Source organism: Aquila chrysaetos, chromosome 2 (assembly GCF_900496995.4).
Source record: "Aquila chrysaetos chrysaetos chromosome 2, bAquChr1.4, whole genome shotgun sequence".
Lineage (NCBI taxonomy): Eukaryota > Metazoa > Chordata > Aves > Accipitriformes > Accipitridae > Aquila > Aquila chrysaetos.
In genome coordinates this window covers 9338056-9365533 of record NC_044005.1, presented here as the reverse complement: position 1 = coordinate 9365533, position 27478 = coordinate 9338056, and the positions used below count along the sequence as shown (strand labels likewise).

Here is a 27478-nt window from a genome sequence, read left to right as displayed (position 1 = left end):
GCTTTCTGAAAGTCGAGATAAAGCAATAAACTTTTAAATTTAAAGAAGGCTTTTTCAGGAGAGAATTCGGCGTACCTTTTTGAATTCCCTCCCCACCTTGTTAAACCAAACTTCTTCATTGCTCGCAGATTTCTAAGTGTTGCATTTCTGGAGCTGAACTTCAAGATCAACCTTACTCCCAGTACAAAGACCCTGCATATAAAATTAACTCGGGCAACAGCATCTCTGAAATTGCCCATTCCAGTTCACTGATGGATTGTAAAACCTTTCCAGCACCGATATCTCAGCACAAGTACGAACGCCACTCTCAGCCTCTAAAATACACGTTCTTTGCTGCCGCAGTGACACGGTCCGAAGCGCTCCTCCAAGCCCAGCTGAACTGGGGGAGCTGGTTTCTGCCGTCATTGACTCACCCCCGTGCCCCTTCCCGCCTGCTGGTGTGCCGGCCAAGGCGTCACTCCCTAACACACATCTGTCAAAACGACCCTGTTACTAAAAACGGCTGCACGAACCTGCGACATTTTTGACAGACCCAGGTGCGGGAGGCAAGTACACATGCAGTAACGCCAGCGGATAGGAGGGGGATGAGCCAGTGAAGCGAGACACTTAACCTCGGCCAGCAGCACTCGCAACGTCACATCCCGACACACTCGCTCCACGTTAAAACCGGAGGCCAAATTCAACCAGTGTAAAACAGGGATTTTATCTTTGCTCTTGGGGAAGAGCTTAGCCCAGGAGCTTTGTGTTAGTTCTGCAGCAGCTACAGAGCCATGAGGCATGGTGGTAGCATGGAAAGCAGGACTCCCACTAAGTGCAAAATCTCTGGCTTGAAGTGCAAAGAGAGACTTCAGGGAAAAGAAACTTCCCACTGAAGTATGTTTTATTTAATGAAAAACTTTGACAGAATACAGTACCACCACTGGTGACACAATTTCATGTTGATACGGATGTTGCTGCATTTCGATACATGACTTCTACGGTAATGTGGATTTGCATTTTTTACCTTTAGCAGGAAATTGGTAAGGGCCATTAAACGTAACTTCCAAAATCAGTCATCTGCCTTGCTCTTATGTAAGTGCTAACAATTTGGTCACAGAGCACTGTTTTACTTCCTTCCCATCTGTGAGTACACAGTGGCTTCCCCACCGTAACTAAATCAAACACGGCATTCAGGTAGTGAATTTGCTGAAAAATGGTATCCTTCCACCCACTGTACAGCTGTTTACTTCTGGCTTCTGTGTTTATACCCATCTCAAGAGCCTTGTTTCTTGGTCTGAATTTCTTTCCAGGTACTACTTAACAGCATTATTTACTCTCCCTCATTTCATATTCATTCCCTTATTTCTGCTACCCAGTTGTAAATGTCCAGGTCTTTCATCACAGAAAACAACTTCTACAATCTTAGGTGTACACATACATTTCAATATGAAAGCTGAGCCTTACCTTAAACTGCTGACTTTAAAAGTAAAAGAAAGTATTTTCTGCTTCCTTTTAGCAAAACTTGGCTGCAAAAAATCCCTAGAGTCAATCCTTTGCAATTCCCCCCCTAATTTGCAACTACCCCTCCCCACACAGCCTGCCAGCATCTCCTCATCTGGCCGCTTCAGACACTCTTGACCCAATACAGTCCACACAATCCTAGAGAAAAGATCACGATTTTTGTTATTAATAACCAACCCAAAGCTGGTCATATCTGCCAGTTTCTATGCCTTTGCACCACTGTAATTAATGAACACCAAAAACTCTAAACGCAATTTTATCAGCCCTACCGAATGCATTCTGGTGGCTGAGTATGAAAAAAAATTAAATTGAAAAGCTGAAGACTACAGTAGCCTCATGTTGCCAGGTCACTCTGATTCCAGGTCAAAGAAGACTCTATATTTGGCTGCTTTGATTATAATTGCTTACAGGATAAAAAATAAATAGCAATTATCTCATTGTCACACTAGAAAAAAGACCTAATAAATGAACCAATCCTAAAGTAACATTGAAAACCAAATTATTTCAAAAGCAATCAGGAGTAGTAAAATTCAGTTTCCAAAATTGTTTTTAATTGCCAACAGTGTCAACATTAATATTATTCCTCTATTGCATAATACATCCATTTTAGCTATGAAAGCATTTAGCAAACCGAAAATGTCAAACTACAATTATACAAGGCTAAACTCATGACTGTTTTCATCAACAGTCTGTAGTGCCATATCTGAAATCCCTAATTACAAGGGTCATCTACGCCAGTCACAGTCCAACCTGTGCATATGCATGTTTATCTTGACTACTATGACAGTCCCGCACATTTCAGACCAACAAACAAAACAGATGAAGTGTGTAGGGGTGTGATGAAGTTAATCCTTAAGAGGATATAGAAATTCATTTTTCAAACTAAATTCAAAGCTACTGAACAAAAGCAAAACAACAAACAGCTACACAAAAATATTAAAACCTTGCAAAAACAGCACTCCATTTAAAGGGCTTGCTTTGGTGCATTTTCAGTTTGCAGGTATTGCCTTTACCAGCTGAACCTGTACCACAAGAAAATAAAGTACTTCAGCTTTTTTAGAAGATGCAAGATAAACGCAAAGTGGTCAGGATCCACCACAGCACTGCACATGGATTTATTACCCATCATATTAAACCCAAAGTAGCTAAGCCTTGCAAATCTCTCTGCGCTGCATTTCCTTCTTCCAAGGGCACGTTTTGTGGCTCCTTGACCTAGGTTAATAAGTCTTTATTCTCAATAACAACTGAGACCATGAAGCCTCCCTGAACTGAACCCAGGCCTCCACTCCTGACATTTCAGATACCGTGATGAATTGTTCAAATAACATCCTCCTGAGCAGGTAGCTTTCCATGCGAATTTAACGCCCTCTCTGTAGCCTCCACGCATTTCACTTTCTGCAACTCTCTAATGAACAATTTCAGTTTTCAGTGAGTTTTTTAGTGAAAGACTTTTCTTCCTTTTTGGCAGAAGGGCAGGGCAGGGCAGGAATGTCCATTTCTTCTGCAAACTGGCCACCTAACCAAATAACTGTGAGCATTAATGGGCTCAAATTCTGGCAGGTGCAGAAAAGGAAATATCATATAATTCTCATACCAGCAGGGAGTTAAGTTTTTTTAGCCAGGTTTCCTGTGTGCCTGTACGTGCCTGTGTTGTCACCCCCCAACACCACCACCCCCAGTCTTGTTTTAACCCGCAGCCTATTTCAACCAAGACTTAGGAGCGGGGCAGTGATCCCCGAGATGGTTACGTTTCCACAGGTTCCCTGAGAATCGGCCCCGAGAAAGACAGGAGCAATAACAAATGCCCCTGAAAGTATCTCCCACGCTGAGAACCAGCATCTTTTCAGATGCTAGGGAGTGCAGACAGGAGAAAACCTTGACAAGAAGTCCCAACAGAAGGAAAATCTTAGATTGGTGCCTACAAATGCCGAGGCATCAAAGTCAACCACAAAACACAACCCTCCCTTAGCATTTGGGGAATGACTGTTTTCGTAATTCTGCTATTTAGGCATGGGAAAAGCACCATTCCTAAAGCCCCAGCTGAGCTTCTCCTCTTCTCCCTGCTTCCCCAGCTCTGTGCTCCTGGACATTTCCACCTCCTTAAGCCTAAGACTAAGCCTAGGCAGAGCAGATGACAGCAGACCTGGACTTCCCCTCAACTCGAGGGAAAACAATGCATAAAAATCTGCTCAGGCTGTTGGCTTCTCTTTGCTCCATCAAAAAGCAGCGTCAATGCAGCAACACACATGTGTCAAATATCAACATGCAGAATGACACACCAGAGCCCCCATCCAGCACGTTTACCCTCTTCTCCCAGTCGCGTGTCTCCGAACCAGAGAAACAGCCCTGCTGCCACCTCCTTCTCCAAAGAGCCCGCAGCCAGCAGCCAGCTGAAGCAGCGAGAGAAGAGAAAGCGGCTTTTTTGCCTTTTTCTCCTCAAAGCAAGGAAGGATAAGGCCTTAGCGGCAGGTGAGCCGTCTCATCAAAGAGCAATGTAGGGCTTTGACGCTACTCAAATTGAAAATAAAACTGATTTTCCGTCATGCTTTTATTGGAAGAATTCAAGACAGAAAAGACACGTTGCCCACTGCCCACTGAGCAGTTGGGATGAGGCCGGAGTCAGGCAAAAAAAATCCAAGCCTAGAAAAGCTTTCAAGATTTTAAAACATCTCCCATTCCAAACCAGAATTTTATGAAACAAAAAATAAGAAAGAAGGAGAAGGAGAATAGAGAAGGGCATAATGAGACTTCCTCCCCTCTAACAGTCGGGATAACAGGACAGCCAGGCTGGTTAGCCAGGGGCTAAGGGCATTCATTCACATGGGATGCGGCCAAGTAAGGTTTAAGAGATGGGTCTGCTTCTTTCGGCTCAGGAACCCAAACCCCACTCTCCAGTACATTCTCCCAACCACAGCATCCACTACTCCGGGGCAGTTCTTTTTGATCAAGACTTCTGACAAAAACGACACGCATTTTCCTATAAGGAATATCTGTATTGATAAACCAATCCTTTGGAAAATTCCTTAAACATCCACAAATGTTCTAAAAATGTGTTGACATGATTCAGCTTATGTTTTCACTCAAATTTTTCTCCCTGACGGCTCTAACAAACTGCAGGTTTCTCTCCAAAACTCCTCTCTAGATTTGTTTGGAAATCTTTCAGCCAAACTATATGATTAGTTTTCATCCCTTAACCTTCCTAGTTACTCACGGCATGAATATGGAACGAATTTATAGCATTCCTATCGTTTAATGAAATGCAAAGATCCTGCATGAAAAAATGTGTACACAGATTTTGGAGTAACACATGCACACGCAATACTTGCGTGTGAGTGACACACACAGTCGAGTAAGAAAATCATGTCATCTGTAATTCGTACCCAAGACTTCAGGTATCAAACAACTGCATTCAAAGCAGCTGGTGGTCTCCTATTACTATGCTGGCTGCAGCAAGCTCTTCACATCTCATTAACAGCATAATGAAGGCTCAATCAGGGACACAGTCTATCAAGACTGCCAAACATAGGCATATAAAGGCTAGATTAGAAAGATTAGCTTGTACCAAGGTTTTTATTGCTTGGATCTCAAAATTGGGAAGGAGCTAGTCCTGCCACAGAAAATATTTTCCAATGAGCAAATGGCACACAGAGACAAAGATCAAACCCGCAGAGTGCTCGGAAGGCATCACACAAGGAAGGTGGCACCAAGCAGGTCACGCACACTGCTCGTTTCCACAGGTGGGGCTTAAAACCACCAAAAGCAACTGCAGCATTGAAGCCAGAGCCAGAAGAGCAATCAGGATGGGGACACACATGCTTTGCACTGATGACCAAGTGTACTTTGCATATATAACACAATTAGTGCTAAACTCAGCAGCTTTATTTCTCATGTATGCAGTAATTATGATTTAATAGGGCTTCATAATGTTCTCTCTAATTACTGATTATATCTTTTTGTATACTTTTATATGAACGTATACATTTATATATTTTCAAACAGTTGGCACTGATGTACTCAGACAAAATCTGAGGAAGAAAGGAGGATGCTAGAAGAAGAAACCAGCACACAGAGGAGGTCAACACCCCTCTGTCGACAGAGCAGCAATGGTGAGAGCAGTGAGCCTGCCCCCCACCACACCGCAATCCGAGCTGGGATCCTGGATGGGGCAAAAAACTCTACTTGGCACACACGGCCGCCAACAGCCATCCTCCGACCGTTTTCAGCCTGCGGGCCCTTTAGCATCCTTCCATGGCAGCTCAGACCCTGCTAGAAATGTCATGTTTCTGCAAACTTCCCTGCCCGCAGTGCTGCCGGCACCACTCTGCTGCCAAAAAAAAAAAAGGGGGGGATCACACACACATGCATTTTTCCTCGCTGGGTGAGGGAACTGAGTCTGCTCACGGAGGGATCGGGGAAGCCCCAAGGCCAGGACAAAGCACGAAGTGGGAGCTGGCAGCTGCAGGGGATGAAATCCAGGGGAAAAGAGTAAGAAAGACCCTGGAGGATGAACTCATCCCAGTCTTGTATAACTTCATCTTTAGCCACTTTTCATATCCTCCTTGAGTAAGAGGTTGAAAAGCGCTGGTACACAGGGACGACAACTATTCGATCAATGAACACTGTCTGCATGGGGTCTTTAACACCCACAGAAATCAATGGCAACATCTTTCAACCTCAGCCCATGTCAGATTATGCCTGCAGCAGTAATGGAGGCATAAATACAAGGAGCAATAAATGAGCAAACTATTAATCGTGAACAAGCACAAAACCTTTCTCATGTATTCTTGGTGAAATTAGCAGCGAATGCAGTTACCTGGGTGCCTAAGCAAGCGCAAGATGGTACATGCACGGTGATTTCTCACTGCAAAAGCCGCTTACTTTCATGAGGACGTGCAGGAGCGTGTTACCACCCACTTCACATACATTATTTGAAACTACTGCCCTAAATGACTGCATGTGAATTTTGATTCAAAACAAAAACTAAATCATGTCTCAAACACCACCTAGATTACGAGGAGGAAGTTATATAAAGTCAGTCAGTAACTTAAACCCTGTATTTTACCTTTATCTCTGTTATTATCAGACCTTCCTCACTTTTAGCCCTGGCCAGAATTAAGTTTACAACTTTTGATTTATGTGGCAAGAAGAAATGAACTGGCAGTGTACAGCCTAGCAGCATCACATGGGAAGGACAGGGTGACAGCCAGCAAATGGACAGAAACACCAAGATGATAAATTTTTTGAAGTGGTATAAAAAGGACATAAAAATAAATTGCAAAGGGAAATTTTACACCAAAGAGTGTTATTTCTTGAGAACAAAGCCCATGATATTTGACTGTGGCAGTCTCCTAAAGGAAACAGTGCCCTGTTTTGAGGAACTGCAGAATCAGAAAGAGCACGTAGAGCATGGAGAGGACACTGGGATGCTGCACAGCCAGGAAAATGGACAGACTGATGTACCCGTCTCCATCTCCGAAACTGAGATTTCACTATAAAGCACTTTTATCATGAAGAATAAGAAAGAAGCAGTTTGCAAAGACTTAAACAGATTTCAGCTTAAATGTCTCTGCAAATTAATACACTTTGTAGGAAAAAACCAGTCAAATGTAGTGTTTATTCTAAGCCCTTTACTGCCTCAGACTCATTAACCCAGTACCTTACATGCCGTCTTTGTAATGCAAATTTGCTAAAATACTATGCTTTCCATAAAACATTCATATAGACAAGCTCACACTGCTCAAATACCAATTGGAAGCGGAGCAAAAATACACTAAATTTTTCTTAATACTTGGGCTCTGCACTTAAGTCTTATCTGCATAAGCAGTTTGTGAGAAACCTTCTGCTGTTGCTGCAGCCACCATAGCACAAAGGTGGAAGATTTCCCAAAGCAGCTGATGTAGGCAATTATAAACTGAATTACCACATGCAAAAGCCAAATGAAAAGACTTTGTAGAAGGCACCTACAGCAGAGTTATTTTTGAGGAAGAGAGATCATATACAGAGAGGAGAGCAGAGGAGATACCCTACATTCAAGGAGGCCAAACATTGCACATACTGCACCTGCTTGCTGAGCTCCTATTTAATAGCCACCTGCCCAACCACACAGTGTATCACCATGAGGGTTCGCTGGGAATCCTCACCACGTAGCACCAGGGATGCTGTTTCCAACCGCTTGCACTGACCAGACGTAATACACCCATCCAACAACACGTGGAACCCAGCAGGAGATACAAAATCATCCCGACTAAGGTCTCCAGCCCAACCTGACCCAGATGGTCCACACAGTGGAAGATGACTCAGGGTTGGAAAGGGCTGAAGGAAGGGAAAGTTTCCTGGTTTACGACTTACACAGCTGTGGAGAAGGACCAAAACATCACCTTAAGGATGCAATGTTATGATGACTCTCTCCCTTCTCCAATGGACTTTCTATGTTCATGTTGGAACGTGAAATACCATAGCAAACCTACGGCCAGCTGAGATTCACAATACAAATTGCACTGAACTAATTCAAATACACAGGATAAATTCAGAAAATTTTATGATCTTTCCCTCTTCCCTCCACAGGTACCAACTACTTTTGTTTCAAGATGATCTATAATTGTGCCATCTCAGATTAAATTCTGAGCAACTGCTCTCATCCTGTATTTAGTTTTGAAAACTGACGTTTCTTTTTCAGACATGAAGAAGGGCCCAGAAACCTGGAAATAGTCTAATTTTTACAACTATACTAGTTGGCCTGATAGAAGAAGATACTACCTCCAGGTACAAACTTTTCCCAGATTTCCCAGAGCTATGAGGCAGAATTCAAGACATCATTGCCTGAAATGACCGAAACATCTACACTGGTTTTCATCGGGGTTCAGAGCTAAGATGCACAGGTGACCAACGCGAGGCATCTTAACAAGAGGTTTTCTTTATTCTGCATAATAACATGCCAACTGCAAGCCAGGTGTATTTCCCAGCCTGTCTGCTAGACCTGGCTCCCAATCATCGAAAACACATTGAGTCTCTGTTACTGCTCCTGAACCCAGATGACTTCCCGAAGGAAAGCAGGTCCTCAGGGGGATGACGCACACCGTGATGCGCCCACACCATGCAAGCACCACGTGGCAAGGGCTCGGAGGCTGGGAACTGCATCCCAGCACGACTACCCCGTAGTACGGACGAAACCAAAGTGAATCTGACTTCACATGAAACTTTTAAATGTTCATATGAAACTTAATAAATTAGCAGAGTCACTGGGCGGGGGCGGGGGGGGGGGGGGTGGAGTTTAGGGCAGGATCTACAATCAAAATAAAACCAAAACAGTAACGTGGCATATGAGCTTCACAACATGTTAAGAAAATAAGTACTAGTTCAAACACCCGCAATGGTTTCTCAGATGCATTAAAAGAGAATGAACATACTGAAACCTATTTGGTTTTGAAATTCAGTTCATTTGGCACATCCTCCACTTTTGAAAGAACACAAACAGCAAATGCAGGCAAGCCACAGCATGAGCAGCCATGCGCTCTCCTGCCCACCTGCCCGAAGCCTGACTCAGAGGAACATACCTGGCTATACCAGCTTAGTCTCATCTTTAAACTCAGTCCTCAGCCTGTCCATTAAAATGGTCAATAGCAATGCCAGCTGTGAAATATCCATCACTAGGAACTCATTTTTACAGGTCATTGGCTAGCCAGACAACAACAGCTTCTAGCCATTACTGACCTCTCTTCAACATGAACCGCTGATTTCCAGGAGAAAGACAAGCCACAAGCCATCCATTTTCTTAATTGTAATTAAAACAAAACCAAAACCACTCGACTGTTTCTATATGATTTCATTTGTACAAAATATAAACGTGCAATCATCTTGCTACATTTCTGGAATGCAAACACTAACATAATAAGAATCTGAATGCATTCAGTTCATCTATTGAGGCAGGGAGCACCTTGCAGTAAGTAGGTGCTGTTGAACAGAAATTAACATCAGAGCAGTTTGGATAACAAAATGTTCTGCTGCATCAACCCCCAACTAAGCTGACAAAACAGATTCGGATAGGTATGTCTCATGATGGAAAAATTAACTGTGATAAAGAAAAGAATAAGATGTCCTTTAGATATGTTCCATTCTTGGAGCCATTAAGATGCAAAAGGAATTTAAAAAAATGCCATCTCCATAACGCTCAAGCACACATAAGAAAAAGCAAACAAACCTGCCTAGACAACTGGCTGTTTGCAGTACTGTCTGCTTTAATGGCTCTAGCAAAATTGGCTTCCTTAGTTGATCGGTCCTGCTCCCACTGTACTATACAGAGCTATATGATGCAGGTAGATCTGGAGGTTTTAAGAGAAATGGAGCAAAACCACCAGAACACACACCAAAGTCTGTGTAAAAGCATACAAGCAGTTATTTCCTCTTACAAACGTCTTAAATATTTGCCATTTGCAAAGATTCTCAACCAGAGACACAGACTGCATCATGTTTGACTCCAGTAAAATGTCTCCTGAGAAAGTCCGCCTTGATCTAAAATTCTCATACTTGGGTTTTAATTCCCAGTCATATTTACAGGAATCTGCTTCCTCCAATTTCCTAATTGAGACTGCATGGCTTGAAATATGCCCATCAGCTATCAAATGACTGCAAATCTACTCGACTAAGAGATACGCATTCTCAGGCATCAGAAAATAATTAGGCATTCCAGATTTTCCTGCAGCTTCCTGAGGAGCAGATGCCAATGACCAACATCAACAACCAAGACCACTGGTCCCATCCAGCCCCACAGCTCCTGTACCTCGAAATTACAGTGATTCATGGAATTGCTACCACTGTAACCATCAAGATACATGGAAATTACACAATAAACCCACAAGTGGCTGCATGTGTCCAGCTTCCACTCTGAGCTGAACTGATCTCCTACTCACCAGGCTCTCGGTCCTTAGTGGATATGCATTCTTTTATGGACTCTGTTATGCCAAGACTAGCTGCAGTGGGGAGTGGGCCAAGCAAGGATTCCAGTGCAGGTGGTCTTACAAGAACTTCATTTCCATTTTTGCATTCCCCATCTTCATTTTTTTTGACTCTATCCTTTTCATGAAGTTCATTATAAAAGTCCTTGTTTAAGTGATTAGCAGCTGCTTCCAGTTCCTCATCTTCTGCCTCCTCCTCTCCAAGTATGCTAGAGGTATTATCTTCTATAGAATCTGTAAGGGGAAAAAAAACCCCAAGAGATCACTGCATGCCATCTATCACAGAAACTAAATAAATAGAGGCACTCACTTAAAGAATAAAAATCTTTAGAAAGAAATACACAATATTTTACTACAATGTATGAATACATGGAGTTTCCAGATGCTCTTCAAATTCATTACCTTGGCTATTAAAATGTATTTTTGTGAATACAGTCATCATTTAAAATAGAAGTATTGTGTTATCAAATTATGGCAGGTAAAAGGGCTTTGCGAGAGAAGCCGGCTACTTATTGGTATAATTACAAATTAGAAATAGCCAGTTCAACCTGCACAAAGCCTTTCCATATTGCTTAGTCAACTGGGGGATTTGGTGACAGAAGAGTCTAGATACTGGTCCGCTGCACTTTCAGTGATGAAAAGGAACACTCTCAGGTACCAGTGCCAAGTTTATACTGCACCAGGAAAGAAAAACAACTGAAATCATTAATGAACTGTCATTGTGATGAACAATGTAGTTGTTTTGAAGACTGATATATGAACCAACTAACTGGCTGAGAGAACCCCAACACAATAGAGATCTTGTACTACAGAAGCATATTTAAAGAATCACAGAATCATTTAGGTTGGAAAGGACCTTTAAGATCATCGAGTCCAACCGTTAGTATGATCATATTTATCACAATAAAGTTCATACACCTGAGACTGCCTGCAGGATCTGAGCCAGTTATTATTTAAGTAGTCACAAGACTTTACAGACTTACCATCTTTAGTGAAATTTGCAAATACGCCTTTTGCTTTCGGTCTACTGTTTTCTAATTCAATCTCTATTTCATCTTGATAGCTCGATATTTCACCTGTGGTGATGAAATAAAAATAAAACTCAGGAATCATTGATGTGATTTTGAGCAAATGAGTGATATGTTACACTAAACACAACTTAATACCTTCAAAATCTTCCAGCTTTTTTGATAATGCCTTCTCAAGCTGAAATGAAAATAAACAAAATAAACATGAAATTACTAAAAGAACCCAACTTTGTACTGTTTGTGAACAGTATATAGAGACACAGAATCATAGGGTACTTTAAAAGCAATAAGCACGTTTCGAATCCCAACTCAAATTACTTTGTAGTGTCAAGACAGGTAAGACAGACAAGTTTCAAAATACTGACCAACTTCAAATTGTTCTCTCACCCATCCCTGTACTTCAAAAGGAACCTTCACTATGGCAAGCTGCAAATAAAAGGCCCCATTCTTCAGCAGGCAGGCTCTATGACCGTGCCTGTAGATGTGAGCAAGCGCAAGGACAGTGCTGAAATTGCAGTGCCCGGGCCAGACATAGCACACAGGTGATGGCAGACTGAAGTACTGACCTACAGCACCTGGTAGGCTCTTGAGAACATCATAAACACGCCTACAGACCTTTAAATGACAGCATATTTAGAACAGTAAAACCAAAAACCCTAAAAACTAATAATGTAAGAATCAGCAATGACAGTAGTAAAATATTCTCCTCTGGTGCCAGCTTTAGTTCATGCTTTGTAAAGAAACTAAGCCACATGAGAAACTAATCTCTGTGGAAGCAGGTGTTGTGCCACACAAAAACCCAGCAGTCTCATTAAAGTAATTGGGTTATTGTTTTTATATGTGTTTAAAAAAAAGTTATACGTAATGGCACTTCTGACCACGGGTATCACGTTAAAAACAGTGCATGGTTTCTGATCCAATTACAAAGCTTATACCTTTGCAACCCCGATCCTTGCTAACCAGGGTGGAAGAGTGCATACAGCATATAAAAGAGAAGTGCAGACATTAGGACAGCTACTCAAGACCTCCATGCCACCAGCTCAGCTTAACTTGTCACATGAGAGCCTCCAGTTTTGTAAGGACAAAAAGATTTGATGCTTCAGTAAAAGGTCAAAGCGCAAGAAAGGAAACACACATGCAGCAGGAAAGCAAGCATAAAGGAGATAACAGAGCTTAGTGTAACGGCATCAGCTTGTAAATGGGGGAGCATCTGGGCAGAGTGTGCTGAGCCCTCATCTACCATACAGCAGTCGTGGGCTAAGCACCAAACACTGGTAGCCTGCAAAACACAGCAGCTCAGCTGGTGCTTGTTTACTTGGCCACCCAGACATCCTGACCTGCATTAGCAAGAGCCCTGACTTTATACTTCCCACAGCAGCTGGCTAAGATGGTAGACATACTTCAATCCCTCATCAGAGGATGTTTAAAGCTACATTTGAAGCTACATATCTGAAAGAGCACAGCTCTCTGGAGGAGAGAACAAAAACTATATAGGAGAAAAACTTTCATATATAATTTTATATATATATATATATAATTTTTTTTTTTAAACTGGGAACCTATCCCTTTCCCAGTAAAACAAAAAAGTATCCTTTAGTTAATGGGTATCATATGCACTAATTCTCACTCTTCTCATAAGAACCTCAAAATATATGTAACTAAACCTTATCAAAGGCTGGTCAGTTAGGATTTAGTATTAACTAATTAAAAAAGGAATATACAGAGGGAGAAGAAAGGAGAGAAATACAGAGAGCATCTGATTCAGAATTCACCTGCTGTATCTTCAATTTTTTTTGACCAGCTGTAAACGAAGGAGGATCACATTCTTCCTCCAAGTCAATCTTCATAAACTCATCTATGGTTAGCTGACTTGTTGGTGTATCTTCAAACTCAGTCAACCTACCAAAGCATACAGCACATTACCATATCATCTTCAAGAACTCCTTTAAAAGTAACAAAATTTGTCAAACTGCTAAGTTACAGAATAAACATGTCATCCTTAGAAACTTTGGCTCAAATACAGACTACATTAAAACTGAAGTGATACTAATTGTTTCATCTGCTGCAAAGAAAGTATCTTTTCATATAACAAATTAGCTTTTGATTTATTAGAGAATGTAACACACTTTTGTTCATAAACAAAGACTGAACAGAAATACCACAGCCCCTACGGTCAATTAAGTATAGACTGACAAAACTAAGATGAGAAACGCAGCTCATTCCTCCTGTGTCATTGCTTTTGTTATCAACAGAAACAACAAAACAGATTCCCAAACTAAAATATCTGCCATCATAGTTTAGGAGTACGCTAAAAAATATTCCTGATATGTTAGCATGATTAATTTATGCAAAGCAAATGTTAAAGTAACATATCTTCAGCAGAGTGGAAGAGGGACAAGAAATAATCTTCCCAGGACACGCAGAAGCAGCAGTAAAATAAAGGGATCATCTGCACGTTGCACAGATGGAATAGATGAATGCATGTAATTTTACAATAATACACTTTGTATTTGTTTAATGTTCACATTTTAACAGTTTCTACCTATGTGAGAGATAGGACTAGCTCCATGGGGAATTACCATGAAAGCAGCTGAATCTTTCAAAGGAATTGAATCTTAAATGAGACCATGTTGTCATAACTTCATCCACAAATTTCAGCATTTTATACAGGTGGTTGAGAATGAGCACATCCATTTTACAGATGGAGAAAGTGAGACAAAAGGTTAAGTACAAAGCCAGGTCAGGAAATGTCTGGCAGAATGCTTTTCTGACAGAAAGTGCCCTTTTAATAATATCAACATTTTCCATGGGAAAATGGCAACGATGGGTCTGCAGCTGCTTCACTGGAATATTCCCATCTTCCAGAGGAAGCAAAGCTGACAGCAGCTTCCATCTGCAAAGCTAGGAAACTAAAAACGGTGATTCAGTACTCCCAGCACAGGACCTTTCAGCATTTCTCCCCCCCCCTAAACACAGTCATGGTTTTCTCCTCTAGCTCCAATTGCAACAGAACTCCTTCCGAAGAAGGAATTTTCTCTAGGACAGAAATTCAGTTTCCAACTGACTCCAGGTCAACGCCAAGAGCACAGGGCCACACTCTCTCCCTACATCTTCATCAGTACCTGTATTTCTTTTTTTATAAACTGAGGAGTAAGACAAGATAGCCCATACAAAGGGATGTAGGCATGCCACAACTTCAGGACACTTTGCCTGGAGACACCCTGCTCCCGGAGCACAGTCCGCAGGCCATCTCATGCCGTGAAATGCTCAGGGAGAGCTGGGCACCTCTACGTAAAACCAACAGCAAGCAGCACGCTGAGCCCAGGCATGGCTCTGCCGGCCAGAATTAGTGCTGCTGAGGAGAAGAAAGCCTCTGAAATCTAGTCTCGCTTTTGGAGTTCAAGCATCTCCACAAAGCCCGAAATTAGGCATGTATTTGAGAGTGACTGACAGCCCCGAACCTTCCCTCAGAGTACCAGCGACCAGCTCCCTCCTCCTCTCTTTCAGATCAAATTGGAAAGGAGAGGAGGATGCTGTTGGCAGTAGCAGCACCCAGCTTTTAATTAACAGACTAGAAATCTTTCTCAGCGTTAACGGGCTTCCAGCACGCATTACCCACCTTCCAGGAGGGAGCCTCATCTATCAGGCTAGAGGGAAGACCTGGCTATGGCAACTGTTGTTATTATTTTAAATCAGGATTCACTTAATGCCAAGCCCATGTATCATTTTAGGAGCATGGATCTTCCCAGTCACCATCATTAAACTACAGTCATCCATCTCTCCACGTATGAATCATGCACTCACAGGTAGTCTCATTTCAGCAAGAATTTTCCTCCCAACCAGCCTCGCCTTGTTAAAAAACTATTCTCCTCCCACTGTAAAAAGCCAACATGCACTTTGGCAAAGACGCCCAGTTTGTTTATCCCACACTTGCTCCGAGTTTGAGATGACCGGCCAGTCCCAGAGCCCAGCCAAAACGGCAACACCTCTGGGCGTGTGGAGCAACGTAGAAAACACCAGCAGCAAAACCAGTCCCTCATGAAGCAAGGTTGGGGACGAAATGACCGTGCTTGGGTTTCAGCACCTAACCCCATGCACGTCTCCTCGCGGACACCCGAGGCTCTGTCTGTCCCTCTCCTTGCCCACCGCGTAGTGTGACTCGCGTCACGTACCCTGCACCCGTCAGGCGTCAGCCCACGGCTGAGCCAACGCGCCGGCGGCCGGCACGAGCTCCAGCTCAAACGCCAGCTTCAGCCCTGAGCTACAACAGCAGCACGGGTCTCTCCTAAGACCTTCAGTGCATCTGCGCTAGGACGGGGCAGAGCTACGTCGTGTTTGCTGGTGGTGCTACCACGGAGCTCAAACCCACAGCACAGCACCGTTCGACCATCCGACCCGGCCACCAGCACCCAGTCCCATGCCCGTGCCCTCCTCTTCCTCAGTCCCGACCCAAGCCGAACGGGGCGAAGGCTGACCAGCCGGCAGTGAGGGCTGCCAGCGTGACAGTGTAGGTACAGCCCGGTGGCAAGCCCAGATTTAGAGAAGCACGTTGTTTCTTTGCTTCTCAGTGGTCTTAACTACAAGGCTCTAACCTTCCTCTTGAAACGAAGAACCATCCGTCCCTGATGGTCAGGATCACAGCTTGAGCATCATCTCTGTGGGAGAGCGAGCTGTTCACTCAACATTTTTTCCTTTAACTTGATATAAATAAATACCTGCATTTGCCAACCACTTGCCTGCCTCAACATTTTACATTGGCTGATATCCTGTCTACATATTTTTAAACATATCTTTAATTTTATCCAGTGTTTGGACACATGCCACCAAGGCAACAAACTGATGCACGCAGCAGTCTACACCACATGAAACAAGGTAACATTAGTTTGGCAGCTAAGAAAAACTGACGCAACCGTAATTATAAGCACAATACTTTCAGGGGCGAGGGAGTGCCCTCACGAAAAAAAAATAGCTATGGGCTATTTTTTAAGTCCCACATAAAAATTATATCCAAGTTCATTTTGCACTTTTGTTACTCTAAAAAAATCTAATAAGAGTTGCCATTTCAAGTTATGCACAGAAGGAGGAAAATAAACAGATATACAAATTAAGATAATATTTCCTTGGCACAAATTCAAAAGGGCTCTAAAAATTGAAATTTGGCAGACAAGTATTTTCTATTTATAGCCGAAGCAGAGGCAACCACTGCAGCTCAGGCTAAGATTTAACTTCCAGTATAAACCCTCCTCTTACAGTTTCTCACAGCAAACTCTTTCAAGCAAATTCCTTTGGGAAGAAAAGTTGTTCCAGAGCTTGGTGTCATCTGCCCCTAACCCCAACCTTTTTTTTTCAAAGAAAAATTTCCATGGCTTTTATTGCATCCATTTACGGACAAAACCACACCTCGTCTTCTGATAAAGCACTTTTGTGCACAAAACAGTAAACCAATTCTGTTCACACTTAATTTAGCTCCCAATAAGGGAAAATGGGTCAGTCATTTTGAAGTTACGAGCAATGTTTTTTTTAACTTTGTTTTGTTTCAGGGACACCGTCCAGTGAAGACTTATGAATCCAGTCTACAGCCAAGGCAAAAAAAAAAGACTCCTGTGTGCAGCTAGTTGCTCGGTTTTAATGTTTAATTGAAATTCTGCAGCAGTGGGGTACGACAAAGCACATAAAACAACAAGGTCTTCTGGAGTCCAACTCACAATGCTTCAGGAGTCCACGTTCAAGGTCCAAGAGGGACTTCTAAGCAGAGATCATTAGGAAAAGCCATGGTGTCCTCCTACGTATACACAATCAGCATCTAGCTCTAGAAAGCAGGAAGCATAAAGCAGAGGTATCTTGTGCTGGACCTCTATACAGAAGGGCTAACAAATAACAAGTTCAGAGACAATTGTTTTTTTAAAGAGAGAACATGAAGTTTAGCCTGAGCAGTCAGCTTTTAAGTTGCCTTTTGTGAGAGGTCTTTTTAAAGTACTTAAAATATTTTATTAAAGGATTAAAAAAAGTACTAAGCTGAATATTGGCGTATTGTTAGCAGAAATACATTAAAAAAACTTTATTGCAAGATAAGCTGGTGGTGGTAATTAAATTCCCCTGATTTTTCCCAAATTAACAATATAATTAAAACCCTAAATAATAACTTACATGATATCTACATAACCTTAACTGTCATATCAATTACAAACATCCTAGTAATAGATCAGCTGATTTGACAACTCCAACATTTGCAAACTCTGGAAAGTAAGGGATTTACTTTCACATCTTAGTGAAGTACCAACATATTGCAGTATATCCCCACTGTTTTAACTTAACATTCATCAGTGCTGCCTGCCACTCTAAACCTGTGCACTCACTCGTAGGAGAGAAGTTCAGAATTCACACTGATGTGGCAAACCATCACTATTTTTCACACTACAAATGTAACAGTCTATTGCATCATCCTTCTCTCCCCATTTTTTTCCAAGCCATACAATGTTTATGCATGAACTATTCCTGGAAGTATGTAAACACATACCCTAAAAGTGATACTTAATACAGAACATGTATCAGAAATAGTTATTAAATGCTTCCTACATGACATAAAAAAAAAAAGTTTTCCAGTATCCACCACTATGTAAATAAACAGAAGTGTAATCTCCTTATATGTAATCACTGTACATATATATAATTTTACATAATTTATGGTGCTCATTTGCTGGCAACTCACCGTCGTTTTCTAAGTATTAAAGAATAGATACCTTGCAAGATTTATTGTACTAAATAAAACCACCCTTTAGAATTAGTTGCTTTTACTTGCTCACACCAAAACAAAGATTTAAAATTATGACAAATTCATCAGAATAAATTTTAAAGCCCTGATTCTGCAAACATTTACACATGGGGTTAACTCAGGTTAACACTTGTGCACACGGTTAGCCCGCCAGTAATCCCACTGACAGACCTCCCTGGCCATCCCAGAAGTCCAACAGCCTAAACCACCTGGAATTTTTTGTTCCTGGGTTTTTTTTCCCCTGTGTCCTGGTTTCAGCTGGAATAAAGTTAATATCTTCCTAGTAGCTGGTATAGTGCTGTGTTTTGGATTTAGTATGAGAATAGTTGATAACACACTGATGTTTTAGTTGTGGCTAAGCAGTGTTTACACTACATCAAGGACTTTCCAGCTTCTCACACTGCCCTGCCAGCAGAGGCTGGGAGTGCACAAGAAGTTGAGAGGGGACACAGCCAGGACAGCTGACCCAAACGAGCCAAAGGGGTATTCCATACCATATTACATCATGCCCAGTACATAAACTGGGGGAAGTTGGCCGGGGGGCACCATGGCTCGGGGATTGGCTGGGCATCAGTCAGCGGGTGGTGAGCAATTGTATTGTGCATCACTTGTTTTGTATATTCTTCTACTACTACTACTACTACTATTATTATTATTATTCCTTCCTTTTCTGTCCTATTAAACTGTCTTTATCTCAACCCATGAGTTTTACTTTGTTTTTTCCCTAATTCTCTCCCCCATCCCACTGGGTGGGGGGAGTCAGCGAGCGGCTGTGTGGTGCTTAATTGCCAGCTGGGGTTAAACCATGACACCCTGATTCAAGTGTTCACACCACACTAATGAAACAAAATGCTTTAGCATTCCTTAAAATTTTGTTTCATTAGCATGGTTCCTCCACTGTGGTCTGTCAAAAACACTCTATGATCTCCTGGAAAAGAAAAATAGCGCGCTGCTTAATTTCTTAACAGCCGCTCAGATGAGGAAAGTCAAACACAGAAAAATCTGTTTACGAGATCTAAGCCCGAGTTAGTGCTAACAAGTTAATTATTGTTTCAAAAGTAACAGACACCAAGTAAGTTCGAAATTACATTTTTTAAATAAGTATGAAGTACTAAAATATATCAGGAATCTAATTAATGTATTAGCTTACTAGCTGTATAGAAGCCAGATTTATAAAAAGGAACATTGCCTGTGAAATTGGATTCCTCAAAAATAAAACCTTTTTTCATTAAAAGAGGCAATCCAACTTACAAAGGTATGCAATACCAACCCACACGAATCAAGTTGTATTTTACTCGCCATACTAGAAAGATTTCTAGAAATCATCTCTAAGCCACTTGAAATTATTTAACTGGAGACATAAAGTATTTTTCAATTTACTTTCTTTCATAGCTTGTCACAACAGCGGCCAGCGAAGGAGCTTCATGGCTGCTGAGCTGAGATCAGAGCGGACACCACCACAAGCTCCTTTACATGAAGTAACTTCCCCAGTTTTCTGAAAACTTCTCTCCATACCACACTTCAACCAAGAGCACTTACACAGCTCTGACATACTGAGCATCCTCTACCCTTCTCCATGCTCAAATACCTTAGGTAAACAGTTCTCACTTAATTCAGCAGATAGCTTTCACAGGATTTTAGCACTGCTTTACCTGGATCACAGCCAAACACAGACTTCTTCACGCCTTTCCCTTCAGTCCTAGCCTTGATATGGCTTTGGTATTTTGGAAAACGTAACCTCACAGCCACCTCACAGCTACGCATGTCCCCGTTACCTTCTCTTCCCATCCCCACTCTGGACTCATATCGACTTGCTCCTCACTTTGCCTGCTCTCACAGACATCCACCCGGCTTGAGACCGCACTGGGAGCTTGGACATGAAGTTTATGTGAGCTATATATTGCAGAAATGAAAATAAGAAAAGCTGCGGGCAATACATTTATCACTATGCATGAATCTTTAATTTTTCCAGAAAATTACCAACGCAGTCATTGAAAGAGCTGTAGCTGGGTCCCCAGGATACGAGCAAAGGACCCCATTTATGAAAGTCCCTGCAGCATCTCCAACTGGTAAATGGAGTTCCTTTGTAACAATTCTTGTCTTCCCCCAAAACGCTATTTTGTTGTGAGAAAAAACATTCACCTCAAAAATGAGCCCTTTAAACCCATTCTGGTCTTTCATTCCAATTCCTTCTAAATGAAGCTTTAGTTCTTCTGAAGTTCATCACAAATAGGGTTTTTAACAGATAGTACTTTATGGAACTGAGAAGAAATATTTTTTATGTAAAAAGCAGCTCAATTTAAAGATAAAGAGAGTAAGCCAAAGAAGTAAAATGCAAGTGTTAACAAAGATAAGCTGAGGTTTTTTTATTTCTATTGAAGAAGCGCCTAAGATCTTCAAACAGGCATAAGGGCCACACAGTATTAGATAATGCACAATGGACAAATATCACAAAAATTATTCTCACTGCAGATAAGACAGAATTTAGTATGCAGAGAAAGTATGCAATAGGTGAATAAACAGATGAAGGGGCAGAGTATGTAAAGGTTAAAAAGGCAGCAGCGAAGACAGGTGCATTGAACACAGGCACAAATGTGAGGATTAAATGAAAATAAAAGGCTTGGGTTTATTAAAAGTTAATTTCTGCTATCTCCACAGATGATTACACAGAAAATAACAATTTGACTAATTAGTTAATATTTGTACAGTACTTTGAATATATAAAGTGATATATAAGTTAATATCATTTCAATTAGACTGGAAATGAGATAGAATTATCAGTGCATTTATTAATATTTAATACATTCACTTTCAACAACAGCAACAAGCTTTACATTTTAATTGTGTGCTTCAAAACACAAAGCTAGAAGGCCCTGTGAAGTAACTACAAAGTTTTCTTGCCAAGATCCTACCAAAACCCCACGCATATTAAAAATAAACACACACTGGTTTTTAACCAAACAGATGGCTAAATTAAGAACTCTTGATTCGAGGATGAGTGACAGGGTCCACGCACCATGCTTTGTCACTTTTTCCTTCCAAAACAGATTCCCTTGATGATCAGGTCATTCATTTTTATGACCTGAAGGTACGTCACATTTTTGTGAACCTCCCCCTGAGAGCTGCTACTCCGGTAGCAGTGAAAGAGGCGATAGACCCCAGGCACGTAGGGCTTGGTGCTCTCCAGCTGATGGACAACAGGGTGAACTAATCCCCTCTTACACCGTCGCATCAGCTGCACTGCAAAGGATCAGAAATAGTGCCCTTCTTAGGGAAGGGCTGCCACCCCTTGCTGAGGGTCTTCCCAAAACAGGATGCCAAGCAGGGCTTTCTTAAAAAGCGTCACTCCCGCATCCTCAGCCAAGCCACGGATCAACACAGTCCCGTCCCCCCCAGGCTGCCGGGCTGCCTCCACCAGGCACCTCGTGTCGGTGCCGTCCCTTCCCTTGCAGATTTCTGCCATGGAAGTCCATCAGCACCAAAAGCAAATGCAGCTTCCAGTGGTCTGTGCTTCCCCAGGAGCCATGTAGCCAACTGGGAGCTAAATCAAACCGTACAGCGGAACCTGCAGGCTGGAAGTTTCAGCTTTATCTGGACTCCTGTTTGGTTTCACTTCAAGAGCTGTCAGGACAAAGCCATCACCAGTGAGCGTAGCATCCAACGCCACCCATCAATGAGGGTTCACCCAACCACACTCAACACCTTCACAACGCACAGAGCAGCAATAGCTCTTCACAAACCAGAGTAACTATAGCAATAATTGAAATAAAACTGTACATCAAACTGAGAAGCAAAGAAATTTTTAAGAACATGAAACAAGTTCTTGTTAATTTAGACAACTTCTACTTGATGGCATTTTGAGATGAATTCTTGAAAGAAGAGGAAAAAAAATGGAGTGCAAAAAGAGTTATTCAAAGGTATTTTTTTTATTTGTCTTCGTTAAATACTATATAACATGCTCTTATTTGAAAAACATCAATCAAATTTATAGATTCATGATAAATAGTTGTAATTATAGCTGCCTGAAAATAATTCAGCTGTCACATTTACCCTGTCAAAGTAAATAACGCTGTCATTTTAGTTGATGTGTGTGACTTGAGTAAACATTTCAAAGCATGAATTTTGAAGTAAGATTTCTTCACTTGAAACAATTGCTCAGATTAATTTTCCTTCCAACTCTAATTTATTATGCTTATTTTCTTAGTAAGAACAAACTCTTTAACTATTTAACCAAAGCATCTTGAAGTAGATTGTGGGTGCATATATCATTAATCATACAAAACACATACTAAAACACATGACCTGTTGACCAGATAAAAAAAGTGGCATTTGTACTGCTCCATCCTTATAGTTGTAGTACCTTGAAGCACTTCAAACACTTTGAATTTATCCCTATACTACACACGCATGGTAGGGAAATAGCATCACTCCTGTTCCACAAATGAAGATCTGGGGGAAAATATTTTTCACAATTAAGAAGTGAGCATTATTAACAAGTATTAGACTCGGCTGGATGTGCTTAAGCTGGTCTCAGCGAGATGGAGAGAGAGACACGCCGGGGAGCTTTCTGAAGACAGACCTTGGTGGAACAAACTTCAGAATATATTGGTGGTACAAAAATTTCCAACTGGGGGCAACAGAAAGCATGGTACTTCACAGTTAGGTCATTTTTTTACTGAACCTACGCGAAAGAAAATGTTACAACTTTTCAAAACTAAAATGAAGGAAACAGGGTGACTGCTTACTTCATCAAAATATGGAAAATACTACTAGATCTTGAAAAAAAAAAACAAACACGTCAAAAGTACTTGGGAAATTCCCACTTTCAGGCTCACATTCTGCTGATAATTCCACTTTGGACCCCTCCAGTGAACTTACCATTAGACTCACTGCGCTGTCTTCTATTTATTAGCAGTGCAACACTATCAAAAATGAACATTTCAGCAAAATATTTTGAAAAGCTCTGTTCAATAACAGCTAAAGGACGAGACTTTTCAGCACTGTATTCTAGATTAATGAAAAAAAAATCCCACAGTACGCCCTCAGCTTTAAGAATCAATCAATTATTTCTTCTGAGGACATGACAACACTGTTAACATTTCTGACACAACGTTTTTTTGCCTTCAACTCTTCACCTGTTAAATGGGCACAGTGCTCCTTACCATCTTTGCTAAGCATGTGAGGCCTTACATAAGAGGCAGGTGTTAGTACTTAAAAATGACCCGCTAAAACATGTTGTACTTATTTTATTCTTGGCACTTCTGAAAAGGAAAAGAACCTGGTTTTCTCCAATATACATTCATTTTAGACTACACCACTTTTCAGTACTGTAAACGAAAGATAAAAGCAGTAAGACTGCACTGACCTTTTCCTTAATGTAGACTCACAAACCTTGACCACCCTGATGACCTCTTTAACAGTACGTCGGAAATCATGCATTCTTGCTGCCACTAGCAGAGCTAGAGAATAAGCGGGGAAAGTCAATGTCAAAAAGAGGAAAACTTCCCAAAGAAAAGCAGAAAACAGATAACTATACCCTCTCTTTGCCCCTGCCTTCAGCTAAAGACCTGCCTTCAGCTAAATGCTTGTGCCTAGCTGCATCCCTGGATACAGGTGATTGACTTGACTTTAGAAACTTTGCTTCCTAGCCAATAAAGCTGATTGCAAATTGCACCCTGAAAAATCCTATGCTTTAATATTTGGGAAACCATGGTCAGCTACTTAAAATACAGCACAAGAACATCTCATTGATCATGTATTTTCAAAGTTATCATCTTTTTAGCAGAATTTACTAGTCCTGAATAAAAAGGACTCCAGCGAAACGCTGAATCTGCTTAAGCTGTTATCCTCACCGCTGTCACCACTATCATTGTCTTGCTAGTGCCCAAATGCTCTCCTGCAAGACCCTCTATGCAGCTAGATAACTAGTACTGGCTGCATTTACATTAGTGTGTTGAGTCAGAGCACTAGCTCCGTTTTGAAGCATCACACCCACTCATCGTGCGGTGGCTCAGTGCGCAGAACAGTTTTAAGCATGCAAAAGTGCTTCCTTTCAGAGGAAGCCAAACCTGAGCTCCACTTCAGGTGTACGTTTAAAGTGTTCCAGTTCCTAATGGGAACATCAGGGGTTGAACTAACAGCTGGTCCTTCAAACAACGTGTGACAGACATTTAGGCCAGGGAACCAAACTAAACCCAGTCCACAGTACACCACATGAACTGCATATTGCATGGATGGATGTAGGGCACTCAGCACCACCTGCTTCAATCTATTGATCCATGTCTGTTGAATCAAATTACTTCCTCGTGTGGATATAGTCTATGTAGTGAATCAAAGACCAGGCTGGTCTCCCAGAGTCTGTACTCAAATTTTTAGCAAGGTGCAATAAGCAAGTACTATTAACAAAGAGGCTAGAAATTTCAAGAAGATTGCATAGGCCTGGGTTCCCTAAGGTTTGAGCGCTATTTCTCATTCCAGCATGCACATGTAAGATCTTTTAAATAAAATAAAGTGCATACGTGAACTCTGTGACTATCTACGCTCTTCATTACTCTGACCTCACTGGCTGGTACTGACTACCTTTCAACCTAGCCCTCCCAAACCGGTAGGTTTTTTGCAAGCATCATGACAGCAATGGATCTTGAAAAAGATGAAGAAGGAGAGGAAAATAATTTCACAGAACAGGTCAAAGAGGGCATTTCTTGCATAAGACACTGTGTAAAGACACAAATCAAAGCACTTGCACTAATGGTGTCATTTTAGCTGACAAAAAAACCTTTTAGCAGCTAGAGCTTGCAGAGAGTGTGGGCGAGAAGAGCACCAGAAAGGAGGTTAAAAAATCCAAAAAGTAAGATACAAAGGATCTAAGCAAGTAATGTAGGAGCAAGGGCAAAAATGAAGTTTGAGTTTCAGAAACTATTTCTGTGAAGACCTATATAATCTGTAGGTGCCTGACAGCATGAAACCCAGAGAACATGGCATCCCCAAGGAAATGAGAAAGTCCTCATCTCTTCCCAACTCCCAGACTCTCCCGTCCAACCCACTGCGGGGGAAGCAATACACCCAGTGTCTGACATACCTGCTCCGCAGAGCCCAGAAGGCCGGCGGCCGGTGTGCATCCAGTCCCGCTTCATTCTCTGCAACAGCCTCAGAGCCGTCATGGACACCTCGTGGTTCTTATCCCCAAACTCAAGCATGTGTGCAAAACGAGGAATATATAAACACGGATCTGCAACAGAAAGTAATACAACTATTTCTAATCCTAACCTTTGATTTAGGAAACACAGGACTTGAGCAGCAGTACTGCGGGGCTGTCACCGTTGGCTTGGTTCACATCTCGGCAAACAACATGGACTGTGCTGCTGGGCCAGATCCTCCGATCACTAAGCTTTAGAAGCACCTTTTTAGTTAAGCTAAAACAAAATCCTTTCTTGCTTTATAGACAAGAGAACTTTAAAGCACTGCACGAAGTTTTTCTTACATGCTTTTCAGGGTCCAAGGCTGCACATGCTGACTCCGACACGTGAGCAGTGTTACGGCTATCAGTGAAATTATGCACAAAGCTTTTGCAGAACGAGGACTTAACATACAACGCTTTTGTAAAATGAGGACATAACTTAGACCCAAAACTTTTAACATCTCCTGCAAAGTAACATATAAGGTAGCTTGCATGTGTCATCTCACACCTAACTACAAACTAAGCTTTGAAAGAAATTTGTTTGCTTAAAATCCCATGTCCCTAACAAAAGTCTACTTACACCTTCAAAGTTAATTCCAGCTCCTTCTCAGACTCGTATTCCAACAACACAGAACACTGTTTATTACAGATCCTAAGACATACTCTCCATTGGCATAAATTGCTGGAACCTAATTAACGTCAACAGTGCTATGACAATTTACATCAGCCACGGATCTGCCTTCAGATGTATAAACTTATTTCAAGTGTTGGTGTTATCAGCTTCAAACTAACCGAAATATGTCAGTACAGGTTGTGCTTTTCCTAAACCAATTTATAATTTATCAAAACATCTTGTAAAAGCTACACTTAACACATGTTTACTCTTATTTGAGGTATCAATTTCTCATTTCCTGCCAGCCTTTTATCACTGGACCAAAAATCCATGGTGTATGGTAAATTGTTAACTATTAGTCTCAACTCAATTTCCTTAGCTGATCCCCTATGTGGGCACTTAAACTGATAAAGATGAAAATTCAGCTCGAAACACTGGAACAATCTTACGGATTTACAATTAATCAAAGCAGTTTCATTTAGCACCAAGTTCTAACAATGATGCCCTGTTGCTATCCATAATTACCGAGATCACACCGTAGGTGATTACGCCTGTCAGCCCTGCAGAAGCATTTAAATGAAAGCATTTATCAAGCAAAAACTTCCAAAGACATCTCCCTCAAAACTGAAGAAATGCCAGAGCGCAGTCACCTCCTAAACATGACCCTAAAAATCAAAGGTTTAGGGAAGATTAACTGAACCCCATGACTCTTAAGGGCAGTTGTTCTGCATTTCCAAGGATGATTTTATAGAACTGTACTCAACAGAAATGACCAATTCCAAAATACAACAACAACAAAAAAACCCTTTCAGAAGTGATAGCCTGGGATTCAACAGACATTTAAACTTTCCTCTTTGCACTACAGAAACGTGTGTGATGTTACAAAGAAATGCCCGGTTTGCTTTTCCATCTCTTCTTATCTGGAGAGGGCCCAAGTTCAGCTCCTCTGGCCACTGGAGCGGAGCAGAGCAAGGCAATTCACAGCTTTTTCTTCTGAGCCCAGTTTCGGAAGCATTTACACATTCGCATTGTAGCTGTTCAGACATTTCTGCTGGCATTCATGCCCACAGGTCATTTGACAAAACATTGCACGTCGTTAATTTAAATTCTGAAGCTACCAAACAGCCAGAAAATGAATATACCGGTGGGTTTTAAGCGAAAAGCCTCAAAGAAGCCATAAATGGCTGGAAAGTAATACTACCAATATATAAATTAAATGCAGGGCCAAGGTTAACATAAACATGTCCTGCATGGATGCAAACATTTAAAAAAAAACATAGTAATTTTCAGATGTTGTAAAACCCAAACACGTTGTTTCCTTCCACGGGTGCTGAAGAAGCACCGAGTCCCCTTTGCCTTCAGGGAGACACCTGGGACTGAAACCCTTGCACAGGAGCGAGCAAGTTCAAGTGGGGCAAAACCCACCGGTTCTCCTGA

At 41.6% G+C, this 27478-nt stretch overlaps 1 protein-coding gene across 4 annotated transcripts in view; it reads right to left on the bottom strand.

Annotated features, from left to right (window-relative positions):
* BRF1 (BRF1 RNA polymerase III transcription initiation factor subunit) overlaps positions 1-27478 on the bottom strand; it is a 177126-nt gene that overhangs the window by 62807 nt on the left and 86841 nt on the right. For all 4 annotated transcript variants that reach the window (XM_030033144.2, XM_030033139.2, XM_030033153.1 and 1 more), the window contains 6 exons: positions 25330-25479; positions 23617-23710; positions 13252-13378; positions 11618-11657; positions 11435-11527; positions 10407-10685 (listed from right to left, as the gene is read on the bottom strand). In XM_030033144.2, the coding sequence (XP_029889004.1) occupies positions 10407-10685; positions 11435-11527; positions 11618-11657; positions 13252-13378; positions 23617-23710; positions 25330-25479 (783 nt within the window). The remainder of the gene's footprint in view (positions 1-10406; positions 10686-11434; positions 11528-11617; positions 11658-13251; positions 13379-23616; positions 23711-25329; positions 25480-27478) is intronic.